Source organism: Haliotis cracherodii, unplaced genomic scaffold, assembly GCF_022045235.1.
Source record: "Haliotis cracherodii isolate W230 unplaced genomic scaffold, xgHalCrac1.p SCAF_7, whole genome shotgun sequence".
Taxonomy (NCBI): domain Eukaryota; kingdom Metazoa; phylum Mollusca; class Gastropoda; order Lepetellida; family Haliotidae; genus Haliotis; species Haliotis cracherodii.
The window spans coordinates 57563912-57578595 of NW_027266330.1; the positions used below are offsets into that span (position 1 = coordinate 57563912).

General features: G+C 43.0%; 2 protein-coding genes across 11 annotated transcripts in view; both read left to right on the top strand.

Annotated features, from left to right (window-relative positions):
• Window positions 1–14684, top strand: part of LOC139448502 (peripheral plasma membrane protein CASK-like) — a 483162-nt gene that overhangs the window by 10103 nt on the left and 458375 nt on the right. For all 10 annotated transcript variants that reach the window (XM_071230056.1, XM_071230052.1, XM_071230057.1 and 7 more), the window contains exon 2: window positions 9000–9087. In XM_071230056.1, coding sequence (XP_071086157.1) covers window positions 9020–9087 — 68 coding nt within the window. In that variant the 5' untranslated portion in view covers window positions 9000–9019. The remainder of the gene's footprint in view (window positions 1–8999; window positions 9088–14684) is intronic.
• LOC139449033 (RNA-binding protein 25-like) lies at window positions 3755–4900 on the top strand. Its single transcript, XM_071230510.1, has one exon. The coding sequence runs from the start codon at window positions 3755–3757 to the stop codon at window positions 4898–4900; it is 1146 nt and encodes a 381-aa protein (XP_071086611.1).

Sequence of the window (14684 nt, forward strand, 5' to 3'; positions counted from 1 at the left end):
ATGCTTCACCCACTCCGCTCCACCCCACTCCACTCCGCTCCGCACCGTTCTGCCTCGCTCAACTCCACTCTCCTTCTCTCCACTCCACTCATTTCTGCTCCACTCCACTCATTTCTGCTCCACTCCACTTCTCTCCACTCCTTTCTTCTCCACTCCACTCCCCTCCACTTCTCTCCACTCCACTCCTCTCCACTCAACTCCCCTTTGCACCTTTCTGCTTCACTCCACTCCACTCCACTCCACTCCACTCCACTCCACTCCACTCCACTCCACTATACCCCACCCCTGTGGGCTTCATGACCCACTTCATCACCAACTCCGTCCACTCCCCTCCACACCCTACTGCTCTGCTCCTCTCAACCCTTCCACACTGCTCCACTCCACAGCCTTCCACTCCACTCCGCTCCACTCTGCTCAAGATGGCTCAGTGGAGACAATTTCAAGAAAAGTAAATTTGAGAAAATGCAATTCCTCCGATCCTACTTCAGAAAAGGGATTAAATTCTAATTGATTTATTGCAGCCCAAAGTTTCAATGTCTGTATCTTTTGTCTCCCCCACTGGACAATGGCATTACTTCAATTAGTGGTGAAGCTTCCAATGGGATCTTCTAGTTTGGAGAAGCATCTTTATCAGACATTTTTACACGATTGAGACAGCACTATTTTTTTTGTAAATAAGAGCATGAACGGTGTGATGTCAGTATTTGTTTTCTTTCTTGCCAAAACCGTGTAAACTCACAAATCAATGAATGTTGAAACTTCTGATAAAACATCTTGTGAATGATGTTGTGCAGCACTGTAGGCTGTGATTCACTGTTGTACACTGATGTAGGCTGTTGTACACTGATGTAGGCTGTTGTACAAAGTTGTACACTGATGTAGGCTGTGATTCATTGTTGTACACTGATGTAGGCTGTTGTACACAGTTGTACACTGATGTAGGCTGTTGTACACAGTTGTACACTGATGTAGGCTGTTGTACGCTGATGTAGGCTGTTGTACAAAGTTGTACACTGATGTAGGCTGTTGTACACAGTTGTACACTGATGTAGGCTGTTGTACACTGATGTAGACTGTTGTACACTGATGTAGGCTGTTGTACAAAGTTGTACACTGATGTAGGCTGTTGTACACAGTTGTACACTGATGTAGGCTGTTGTACACAGTTGTACACTGATGTAGGCTGTTGTACACAGTTGTACACTGATGTAGGCTGTTGTACGCTGATGTAGGCTGTTGTACAAAGTTGTACACTGATGTAGGCTGTTGTACACTGATGTACACTGATGTAGGCTGTTGTACAAAGTTGTACACTGATGTAGGCTGTTGTACACTGATGTAGGCTGTTGTACAAAGTTGTACACTGATGTAGACTGTTGTACACTGATGTAGGCTGTTGTACAAAGTTGTACACTGATGTAGGCTGTTGTACAAAGTTGTACACTGATGTAGACTGTTGTACACTGATGTAGGCTGTTGTACACAGTTGTACACTGATGTAGGCTGTTGTACACTGATGTAGGCTGTTGTACAAAGTTGTACACTGATGTAGGCTGTTGTACAAAGTTGTACACTGATGTAGACTGTTGTACACTGATGTAGGCTGTTGTACACAGTTGTACGCTGATGTAGGCTGTTGTACACTGATGTAGGCTGTTGTACACTGATGTAGGCTGTTGTACAAAGTTGTACACTGATGTAGACTGTTGTACACTGATGTAGGCTGTTGTACACAGTTGTACACTGATGTAGGCTGTTGTACAAAGTTGTACACTGATGTAGGCTGCTGTACACTGATGTAGGCTGTTGTACAAAGTTGTACACTGATGTAGGCTGTTGTACAAAGTTGTACACTGATGTAGGCTGCTGTACACTGATGTAGGCTGTTGTACAAAGTTGTACACTGATGTAGGCTGTTGTACAAAGTTGTACACTGATGTAGGCTGTTGTACAAAGTTGTACACTGATGTAGGCTGTTGTACAAAGTTGTACACTGATGTAGGCTGTTGTACAAAGTTGTACACTGATGTAGACTGTTGTACACTGATGTAGGCTGTTGTACAAAGTTGTACACTGATGTAGGCTGTTGTACACAGTTGTACACTGATGTAGACTGTTGTACACTGATGTAGGCTGTTGTACAAAGTTGTACACTGATGTAGGCTGTTGTACACAGTATTTAAAGATTTGCTTGAAACATCTATGTTTTGCCCTTTGACATGTTTGATATCATAGATATGGACCGTTGTTGAAGCGTGTGTCCGAGAATTTATTGGGGGGGGGGAAGGGGAATATTGAATAAATTATTGATCTATTGATAAATTGATAAAATATGATAACTTGAAATGAAATATGTATTTCAGACATTGTGAAATGTGATAGATTTAATAAATGAATTATGTGTGACAGGTTGGTAAATAAAATTACTCATAATTTTGACGTGGCTACGGCTTGGCCTGTACTGGTCTGCAGTGTCTGAAGACTCATGATGTCTTGGCCGGTACAGCCGGGGTCCCTGCCTGCGGTGTTGAAAGAGTTAAATACTTCCTACTCATATTGAGATGACATAACAGACATTCTATAAGCTCACTCCACGAGGGGGTGGTGGTCAGAACTGGGTCAGGTAACTTGGGTGCTACGGTCGGGTGTGTCCTGACCCGCGGAACAACCGGGACTTGTGGCTAGTCAGTCATGTGATATATTGTTTAACAACATTAACAAAGAATATATTTTTCACAGAGCTCCAGTAAAACAATTCCCAATCGGACATTTTGTGCCCAACTCTTGAAACCTACAGCAGGTACCTGAGTAGGGTCGGTTAATATGGTGTAGGGCACTTGGGCAGTAAATTTGAACTTAAATAGACTGAGCAGTAGAGGACAAACTTAGGTCAAATATGTATGAAGCTGAAACGTTTTAGATACGTACTAGTCACTGGGCAATAATATACCCCTTCTGTGATGCAGGTTTCTGTTAAACAAATCGGCAATATACTCAAGAAAATGTTGTCTTGTAACATGATGTAAATTTCCAGTCTTGGTAAGGAGCGTTTACATTATTTGCCCCGTGAAGATTCTTGGTTAGAATAGGCCAACAACCCAGCACTGTAAAAGGCGACTATGCTTGTCGTAAAAGGCGACTAACGGGAGCAGGTGGTCAGGCTCGGTGACTTGGTTGATTCATGTCATCGTATCCCAATTTTATAGATCGATGCTCATGATGTCAATCACTGGATTGTCTGGTACAGACTTGATTATTTACAGACCCCATCAAATAGCTGGAATATTGCTGAGTGCGGCATTAGATAACAAAGAAACAAAACATACAATCTGGTGTTGCAGTTGGCCGGGGATGCTTAATCATGTAAATAAGGTGTATATGATATTTTAATTGTTGTCTTGTAATAACATTTTCTGTATGTTTGGGAGTTTGTTTCTGCAAGGCACAATGAAATCAGCAAGGTTACCTTAAAGGTATGACTCTTCTTTGCTTTATATCGGCGACATAATCAGATAAAAGTGCCTCAGATTCTGATGAAGTAATTTTGTAGAGATAGCTGGGGGCAGATAGGTCGGCTTATTGCAAGATAGAGGATTGCTCATCATTAAAGGAAGACATGTTTTGAGATAAGAAAATTAACTTTGTTTAGTTGATATCATGATGAACCCATTGTTGGAGATTATTGGAGTGGCTGCAGCAAGCAAATTGCTTTTGCTTAGTTTCTTGTTCCTTCTTTCAGTGATTTTACTTCCCCATGGGAGAGAGAGAAGGAGAGAGAGAGAGGGGGAGAGGGAGTAAGAGAGAGAGGGGGGTGGAGAGAAGGGGAGAAGGAGACAGAGAAAGAGAAGGAGGGAGAGAGGCGGGAGTGAGAGAGAGAGGGTGGAGAGAAAGGGAGAGAGGGGAGGGAGAGAGCGAGAGAGAGGGGTGGAGAGAAAGGGAGAAAGAGGGGGGAGGGAGAGAGGGAGGGAGAGAGCGAGAGAGAGGGGGTGGAGAAAAGGGGAGAGAGGGGGAGGGAGAGAGAGGGGGTGGAGAGAAGGGGAGAAAGAGGAGGGAGAGAGGCGGGAAGGAGAGAGAGAGGGGGTTGAGAGAAAGAGAAGGAGGGAGAGAGGGGGGAGGAAGAGAGCGAGAGGTGGGGAGAGAGCGAGAGAGAGGGGGTGGAGAGAAAGGGAGAGGGGAGGGAGAGAGCGAGAGAGAGGGGTGGAGAAAAAGGGAGAAAGAGGGGGGAGGGAGAGAGGGAGGGAGAGAGCGAGAGAGAGGGGTGGAGAAAAAGGGAGAAAGAGGGGGGAGGGAGAGAGGGAGGGAGAGAGCGAGAGAGAGGGGTGGAGAAAAAGGGAGAAAGAGGGGGGAGGGAGAGAGGGGAGGGAGAGAGCGAGAGAGAGGGGTGGAGAAAAAGGGAGAAAGAGGGGGGAGGGAGAGAGGGAGGGAGAGAGCGAGAGAGAGGGGTGGAGAAAAAGGGAGAAAGAGGGGGGAGGGAGAGAGGGAGGGAGAGAGCGAGAGAGAGGGGGTGGAGAAAAGGGGAGAGAGGGGGGAGGGAGAGAGGGGGAGGGAGAGAGGGGGAGGGAGAGAGAGGGGGTGGAGAGAAAGGGAGAAAGAGGAGGGAGAGAGGCGGGAAGGAGAGAGAGAGGGGGTTGAGAGAAAGAGAAGGAGGGAGAGAGGGGGGAGGAAGAGAGCGAGAGGTGGGGAGAGAGCGAGAGAGAGGGGGTGGAGAGAAAGGGAGAAAGAGAAGGAACGAGAAAGGGGGGAGGGAGAGAGCGAGAGGTGGGGGAGAGAGAGAGAAAAAAAGGGGGGAGAGAGAGAGAGAGAAAGGGGAGGGAGGGAGAGAGAGAGGGGAGAGAAAGTGAAAGCGGGAGGGAGGGAGAGAGAGAGGGGAGAGAAAGAGGGAGGGAGGGAGCATGGATGAACAATCATTTACATAATTCTAGTACATATATAATGAATATGTATAAGGACATATAATTTGTCTATTTCAATATACGATTAGTAAGACAAATAAATAAATAAATGAATAAATAGATAAATTAATAACCCACAATCCTACTTTTGAAGTATTTGTTATATCCACTGTAAATTAAATTGAGAATTTGAATAGCACATTTTCCAATTTACATCTGCTCAAATGCGCCCAGACCACTATTGATCAAGTCAAAGGCTTTCTTTAAGAAACAGGTTTTGAGTGTCTTTTGAAGTTTGTCAGTTTTGTTTTTTCTGAATTCTTGTGGCAGATTGTTACAATAGTTACCATAGTGACAATGTAAGAAACTCAAGCACCATATTTTCTGTGTTAAGGGCCAGGGTTCTTATTCATTTGAGTACGCTTCAGATCATCACAGGGTCCAGCTGTGTTCCCAGTCCTCTGAGTATACAGCTAGCCCTACTTGAACCAGACAAAAGTATTTACTAGATCTACATTTTCTGTCTGTTTTATTCAGCTCCAGTTTGTAGCAAAATTGAAGCATTGAAAACTGGTTCAGAATTACAGCCCTCAACTCCTGCTTGTCAGTGAGGACTAGCATCACTGGATTTTTACTTCTCCTCAGCATGATTTAGTTGTCTGCAGACTTGCGTGAATTTCGAAAGTTGGATTGTGAGACATCATCAGACCCACTTCCATGTAATCCTGGGGCTGATTTCAAAATGCTGTCTCTTGTCCCAACCCCTAGAACTATTGAGGCCTGACAAGCACTATTGAGGCCTGCCTTGCACTAGTGAGGCCTGCCTAGCACTAGCGAGGCCTGCCTAGCACTATTGAGGCCTGCCAAGCACTATTGAGGCCTGCCAAGCACTATTGAGGCCTGCCTAGCATTATTGAGGCCTGCCTTGCACTATTGAGGCCTGCCTAGCATTATTGAGGCCTGCCTTGCACTATTGAGGCCTGCCTAGCATTATTGAGGCCTGCCTTGCACTATTGAGGCCTGCCTTGCACTATTGAGGCCTGCCTAGCACTATCGAGGCCTGTCTAGCACTATTGAGGCCTGCCTTGCACTATTGAGGCCTGCCTAGCACTTTTGAGGCCTGCCTTGCACTAGTGAGGCCTGTCTAGCATTATTGAGGCCTGCCTAGCACTATTGAGGCCTGCCTTGCACTATTGAGGCCTGCCTAGCACTATCGAGGCCTGTCTAGCACTATTGAGGACTGCCTAGCACTATTGAGACCTGCCAAGCACTAGTGAGGCCTGCCTAGCACTATTGAGGTCTGCCTAGCACTATTGAGGCCTGCTCCTAATAAAGACAAGCTCAAACTTAACAGACGAAATATGGTATATTGTTGATCTATTGTTGCAAAACTTGTCATCCAAAGGTAATATTAGCATTGAGGTCTCGATACCATAGCTCGGGCTTGTCACAAAAGATGTTTCATGCCAGGTAACAGTGATTGTGCACGTTCCAACTCTGTCTGTAAATATCTGGTAAATTACCTACTCAAGTGATTTGTTTTCTGACCTTTGTGTAGTGAGATAAGTTTGAATGGGAAAGCCATATTTTTCAAATTCAGAATCTTATCAGTTGGCACTCGATGTGTTAAGCACTTTTCCATTTCTCCTGTGTCGGTGTTTCCTTGAGACGAGAGTTTTCATCATCCTGGAAATAATGCAGTGGTTAGGCTATTTATGAATCTCAGCCGTATTTCACACGCTGTTTACTTTTGAAAAAAATAGTCTTTAGTTGTTTGAGCAATATAACCTTCAGCATGTTTCAGGCTGTAAGAGAGGTGTTTACACATCTGGTTCACTTTCATCACTGCAAGGGGCGGTCGGGTAGCCTAGTGGTTAAAGCGTTCACTCGTCACGCCGAAGACCCGGGTTCGATTCCTGACATGGGTACAATGTGTGAAGCCCATTTCTGGTGTCCCCCACTGTGATAGTGCTGGAATATTGCTAAAAACGGCGTAAAACCATACTCACTCACCCACTCACATTCATCACTGCAGAGATGCAAACTGGTTGGCAATGAGGCTTGGGAAAAATGTCTTTAACTTTACCGTTAGGTTCCAGTGTGTGCATCGTGGTGGTTTACAAGTGTGCTGTTTGTTTGTTTGTTGTTTAACGCCACTCAGCAATATTTCAGCTATATGACTGTAGTCTGTAAATAATCGAGTCTGGACCAGACAATCCAGTGATTGACATCCTGAGCATCAATCCACCCATTTTGGATCGATGTCATGCATCAACCAAGTCAGCGAGCCTGACCACCCGATCCCGTTAGTCGCCTCTTATGACAAGCATAGTCGCCTTTTACGGCAAGCATGGGTTGCTAAAGACCTATTCTATCCCGGATCCTAACGGGTCGCAATGTGCAGTAATGGTTGAGTGGGGCTGTGAATTATGGGGTGGGTGGGTGGGGAATTAAGTTTAGTTCAGTTTGGTGATATGTACTGTTGAACCTCATGTCGAACTTTGATGTGTTGAATGTGTTTTCTCGAACTCATTTGGAAGACCCAAGTTTTTAAATTTAGCCTAAAATTCCCCTGATGTCCTCAATCCTGGTTAACCTAAACCATTTCCAAGGTCCCCACGATTTCGACACATTGAGGTTAGACTGTTCTACTTGCATGGAGTCATGTACAATACTCCATGCTAGTGGCCACGTGAAGATACGGAGTAGAATTGGTCTTCAGTAAGTCATGCTGGTAAGAAGTGACTGACGGGAACGGGTGGTCAGGTTCATAGACTTGGTTGATGCACAATCATTTTGAACCTTGAATCAGCATAAAATTATCCTTAGTCTTTCAGCATCTTACTCACCAAGCCTGCTCACTCGTTCAGTTACTTACTTACTCAGTGGTTGCCGTCTGTGTCAGTTTGGACTCACTCACTCACTCACTCACTCACTCTGCTGTCTGTCAGTTGAGACTCACTCACTCACTCACTCTGCTGTCTGTGTCACTTTGGACTGACTGACTGACTGACTGACTGACTGATGATGTCAATCACTTGATTGTCTGGTCCAGACTCGATTATTTACAGACAGCTGTCATAGAGCTGGAATATTGCTGAGTGCGGCGTTAAACAACAAACAGACAGACACAGACAGACAGACTCACTCACTCACTCACTCACTCACTCACTCAGCATACATGACATAACACCTGGAATTATTATCAGTCACGTGTCTTTGTCAGCTTGAACTGTTTCTTCTCACTTCAAGCCTGTATGCCTTAATACATCACTGACTTACGTTCAACTTGTTCAGAGTGGCGTGAAGAACCAGCTCATTGCCTTCCATGAAGCTGATCATGCTGATATAGGCATTGTTGTTGAGGAAAGATGAAATGTTTTGTACGTATACAATGGTGGGTGGGAGACCCGGTGGTTAAAGTGCCTTTATTCACTCTCTTCCTTCATCTGAAAAGGGGCAAGAAGTGGTCTGAAACCGTGGAAAAGTCTTTACGAACAATAAAAAAGTGTCATGGGTTCATCTTTCTGATGCTAGTTTGATTTGATTTGAGGTCAGTAGTGAGGTCAGTCAAGTGTAGAATTATAACAAAGTTTGTTTGAAAATAACATTTCGATGTTTTATGACAACTCGTCGTGAGTGTTACACCATGTTTTCTGATATTGTCCCTTTAAAGCTTGGGTTGTATACTCCCCAGTGAGCTGAGAATGAAAATCGAATGCTCACTGATCCATTGACCGGGGTAATTATGTTGTAGCACTTTGAGCATCCACTTGGTGAATGGAATCTGGCGCATTACAAATGCTCTTCTTCTTCTACTTCTACTTCTTCCTTCTTCTCCTCCTCCTCCTCCTCCTCCTCCTTCTTCTTCTACTTCTTCTTCAACACAAGGTTGACTTTTTCAGTATTAACAGAATATAAATCAGTAATTGAATTCAATTGAAAAATTTATAAATTTCTCTTTCTGTTTACCGTTTAATACAAATGGCAAGAAACAGGTGTTATAGCTCGACCTTCGGTGGTCATAGCCTGAAGTGTTGTCAATACTCTGTTTGAATATAGTGTTGTAATGGATGTTAAATAAAAGTGAACATTTTTGTTTTTCAGTCCATGTTTGACTAGCTGCAATGGCGGAGGACACAGCGGCTGAGGTGCTGTTTGACAACAAGTATGACCTCTGTGAAATCATCGGAAAGTAAGTCAAACATTTTTACAAAGGGTGTAACGATTCACATCTGGCATGCAATCTTGAAATTGTTTTTTCAAAAAGTTGAATGATTGTGCTATTAATGTAATACTTCAAAATTGAGACCACCTCCGTGGTCTAGTGGCAGAGCGTCCGCCCGGAGAGTGTTAGGTCCGGGGTTCGATCCCCGACCGCGTCATACCAAAAGACGTTTAAAGATAATACTTGTTGTTACCCTGTCTGGCGCTCGGCATTAAGGGGCTAAAACAAGGACTGGTCGGCTCGGAGTCGGTATACTGTGTCTGAGTGGGGTATTCATGTTAAACTGCGGCATGGTATCTCAGTGAGCTAGCACTATAAATCGGCATCAGTCCGGACTAGTACAAGCAGCCACACACACACACACACGTACATGCACGTCGCTATATAACTGCAATAATCTTGGACGCGACGTTAAACCCCATTTCACCTTTTTCAAAATTGGATGTCTACTATTAACAACAGTTCAAGATAAAACCTTAAAATGAATTGAAATGTTTGTTAGAATCGGAAAAGTAGCTAAGTGGAATAAGTGAACACCCGTGAAGATCCGGGGTAGAATACGTCTTCAACCCATGCTTGTCGTAAGAGGCGACTATGCTTGTCGTAAGGGGCGACTAACAGGATCAGGTGGTCAGGCTCGCTGACTTGACTGATGCATGTCATCGTATCCCAATTGTGTAGATCGATGCTCATGATGTGAATCACTGGATTGTCTGGTCCAGACTCGGTTATTTACAGACCGCCATCATACAGCTGGAATATTGCTGAGTGCGGCGTTAAACAACAACAAATTAAAACAAACAAATTACGGTTAAGACATAATGAAGGTAGGAGGCTTAACATCGTCTTTTTTGTGATCGAGGAATAGAGGATGAATATAATTTTGAACTTTTGATACTATTAGAAATAAATACCTACAGGCAATGTACAAAAGACATATCACTGATGTATTATGCATAGTTTTTAATTGCCACAAATGAACCTGAACAAATAAAATCCTCACGCTTGATTATTTTCAGAGAGTAGCTTTTTTCAATTATGAGCAATGCCACTACCATACTTGTATATTGATATTTGTATCTGGGCCTGTGGCCTTAATACTGAATAAAGTATTGATTGATTAAAACAGCTGCTTGCTGGAAGCATTGACCAAAAAACATACGCCATCAAATTTTCTGAATCGTTGCACCCTATTTATTTATCAGATATTGGATTACTGTTTGAATATTACTCCTTTTCAGCTTTTTTAACAATACGCAGCATGGTGTCATTGAGCAATGAATTATATAGGCGGCGGGCATGCATTTGTTGGATGTCCTTGAAGAAGACCTGTTGTGATTGGGCAAAGAATTGTATGTGGGGGGCATTTGATTGGATGCCTTTGAAGAAGACCTGTTTGACTGGGCAATGAATTGTCAGCAGGGGCATTTGATTGGAACTCTTTGAAGGAGGAGTGTTGTGATTGGGCGATGAATTATCAGTATGCGCTTGTGACTGGATTTGTTTGAAAAAGGCCTGTTGTAGTTATGGTGTGACTTGTGGCATATGATTGGGTGTTGAAATGGGCCGGGGGCACGGGTGGCCCAGTCGTCTAAGGTGCCACGATTCGCTGTGCAGAGTTGCGTCCTTTGGGCACGCCAGAAACCTCTGATTGTGGGTTTGAATCCTGGTTCGCCCCGATTATGTTTCTAGGTTTTTCAGCACCATTCCCGTGCTCGTGGGTTTCACCGAAGTGGTAAACATCTGAGACCTGCATCACTTCGGGCTTTCCTCCCACATTAAGCTGGCACGCCGTGATATAACTGGAATACTGTTAGAAGCAGCGTTCAACACAACTCACTCACTCACTGAAATAGGCCATCTGATTGGATTTCTGTGGAATATGTTTGTAGGTTAATATTTGCTTCTTTGAGAAATTTGTTTCGCTATGTACATTTATTCTATACAGTAAACTATGTGTGTAACAAACATACTTATAGCAAACTGATGGATATAACAAACTATTTTTTGTCCCGGCCATTTGCTGTATATATGCTGTATATATGCTTATAACGAACTACGGTTATAACGAACTAGAATTAGTGCTCCCTTTGTGTTCATTATTATCGTAGTTTACTGTACTTTGGTAGAGTGATTATGAAGTGTATTCAATATGGGGGTGATTTTATATATCTTACTTGTTTTTATGATGTAACAGCATTGATGAAGATACAATGTAGACAACACGGGTCTGTATCAACCAAGGGTGGCAGAACATGGACCTGTACATTCTCAGCCATGGGAGAACCATGCAGTTATGTCACCCCCTACACCCTAACGCACACACACAATGCATGCAACACCCACGCACACAGACACACGCTTGCATTCACGCACCTGTGTGATATTGCTGGAATATTGCTAAAAGAGGTGTACAAAGCAACTCATTCACTTACTCACTCGACTGTAACTGTTCTTGGACCGCCTCCGTGGTCCAGTGGTAGAGGGTCCAACTGATAGTGGAAGGTCTTGGAATCAATCCCTGGCTGTGTCATACGAAAAGACGTAAAAAAATGGTACTTGTTGTTACTCTGCCTGCTGCTCGGCATTGAGGGGCTTAAACAAGGACTGGCTGGCTCAGTAGTTAAACTGTGGCATTGTATTTCAGTGGGCTAGCACTATAAAATGGGAATTAGTCCGTATGAGTTCAATCAACCATCCACATGCATGCACTATACGTGCAACAATCTTGAACGCAATGTTAAACCCACCTCACCTCACCTCACCTCACCTCACCTCACCTTGTGTTGCTGACGTTGACAAGCTCCATGACCCTTTAGAGATGGGTCAGTGTAAGTCTATAGTCAGTCAAGAGAATTTGCTTTGCATATCTGGGTACAGATCTAAAACTGTAGCTAAACTGTGACAGGCCGAATGGCTCCCAGAATAATCTTCAAGGATCCAAACAATAATGGGAATGCACTTGTCTGAAGTCTGAGAGGCCAAACAGCATCTTTATCTTATAGCAGCATCATTAAACCTGTATTCCAGTTCTCAAACTGCCCCATAATGGTCAGTACATTGATTTCCCAACAACATAATGTCTATTCTTCTAGCAGCAGAAGTAGTCTGCTATTATTACATATGTCTTGAAAGAACCTGCCATGAAGAAATTCTCCAAGACTTCCAGGAACCATTTGGCACTGAAATCAACATGAGCAAAGAATTAGTTGCCAAACCAAAAGTTGGTACCAACTTTGATAGCTTGTATGATTGCAGCCACCCAGATAATCTAGATAATCTATTTGCCATCAGGTAAGCATTTTTGCTGAATCAGCGCTTCACACTGTAATTGATACCTTTCAACCTCATGGCTCGACGGTGTAAAATTTAAAGATGTTAATTCCTTCTATTGAATGGTAGGAAATTACTAGCCATGATGATAGAGAGACATGCAATCAGCGTTGAAGTATGGATCCAAACGAGCTTCATGAATACAACGATTCAACAGAAACAAACTGGCAACAGTTTATACCCCATATGATATGAGACTTTGGGGGCGGGATACAAGCAGCCAGCCAACCTTCTCGTCTCAGGTTGCAGTGTTTTTACACGGGTACAACAGGCGATATTGATCTTAACACATGTCAAATTTGGGTTTGTCAATCACATTTTGCAATCCGTTCTACGGACCACGGATTATTTTAAAAAATATGATTTATTGCATTTTTTGGTTGAGGGCACATCAATCAGGCTACCTCCACAGAATTGGGAGTGATGGCATACTGGTGGATTTGGCTTTTGTTTGAAGCCATCACAGAAAGATATTGATTAAAGACAGTGTTTGAATTTGATGATTGAAATTTTCAAAAAATGATTTGAAAAATAAATCTTCTAAATTTCAGTTTAGGTTTGATTGATCTTGGCTGGGAACAGAGGTTCAGTTACTCTGATTGAAAATTTGAAATAATCGGGTGTTATTTTCTCTACGTATGTTTCAGGGAAAATATTTGTGTCAAATAGGAATAGGAAATAAAGAGAATAATTGTTGTTAACTCATAACGACAAAGCAATTTGTCTTAAGCATAAGAAGTCACTGATAAAAGCAGAGTCTGTTGTATGGTACAATGAAATAAGAAATAGATTTAAAGATGAACTGCTTTCTGCCTATTTTTCATTATTTACTTCTGCTCTGTGTGAGTTTTCCTACCTGTAATATTTTGATGATAACACCAAAGAGTAATGTAATTATCATTTCTCAGTTATTTCTTTGATCTGAGGATCTGAGGAATTATTTGTCGATAAGGTAGGTGGGTTTCCACACAGTTCTTGCTGAGCTGTTGGATATCACTTGATAGGGCTGTTGGATATCACTTGACATAGTTGTTAGATATTACTTGACAGAGCTATTGGATATCACCTGACAGATGTTGGATATCACTTGAAAGAGCTGTTGGATATCACTTGACAGAGCTGTTGGATATCACTTGACAGATGTTGGATATCACTTGACAGAGCTGTTGGATATCACTTGATAGAACTGTTGGATATCACCTGATAGGGCTATTTGACATTACTTTATAGAGCTGTTGGATATCACTTGAATAGCTGTTGGATATCACCTGATAGAACTGTTTGACATTACTTGACAGAGCCTTTGGATATCACTTGACAGATGTTGGATGTCACTTGACAGAGCTGTTGGATATCACTTGACAGATGTTGGATATCACTTGACAGAGCTGTTGGATATCACTTGACAGAGGTGTTCGATATCACTTGATAGAACTGTTTGACTTTACTTGATAGAGCTGTTGGATATCACTTGATAGAGCTGTTTGACGTTACTAGACAGAGCTGTTGAACATTACTTGACAGAGCTGTTGGACATCACTTGACAGGGCTGTTGGATATCCCTTGATAGAGCTGTTGGACATTACTTGACAGAGCTGTTGGACATTACTTGACAGGGCTGTTGGATATCACTTGACAGAACTGTTGGATATCACTTGATAGAGCTGTTAGACATTACTTGACAGGGCTATTGGATAGAGCTGTTGGACATTACTTGACAGAGCTATTGGACATTACTTGACAGGGCTGTTGGATATCCCTTGATAGAGCTGTTGGACATTACTTGACAGAGCTATTGGACATTACTTGACAGGGCTGTTGGATATCCCTTGATAGAGCTGTTGGACATTACTTGACAGAGCTGTTGGATATTACTTGACAGAGCTGTTGGATATCACCTGACAGAGCTGTTGGATATCACTTTACAGAGCTGTTCGATATCACTTGATAGAACTGTTGGATATCACTTGACAGCTGTTGGACATTACTTGACAGCTGTTGGACATTACTTGACACAGCTGTTGGACATTACTTGACAGCTGTTGGATATCACTTAACAGCTGTTGGACATTACTTGACACAGCTGTTGGACATTACTTGACTCAGCTGTTGGACATTACTTGACAGCTGTTGGATATCACTTAACAGCTGTTGGACATTACTTGACACAGCTGTTGGACATTACTTGACTCAGCTGTTGGACATTACTTGACAGCTGTTGGATATCACTT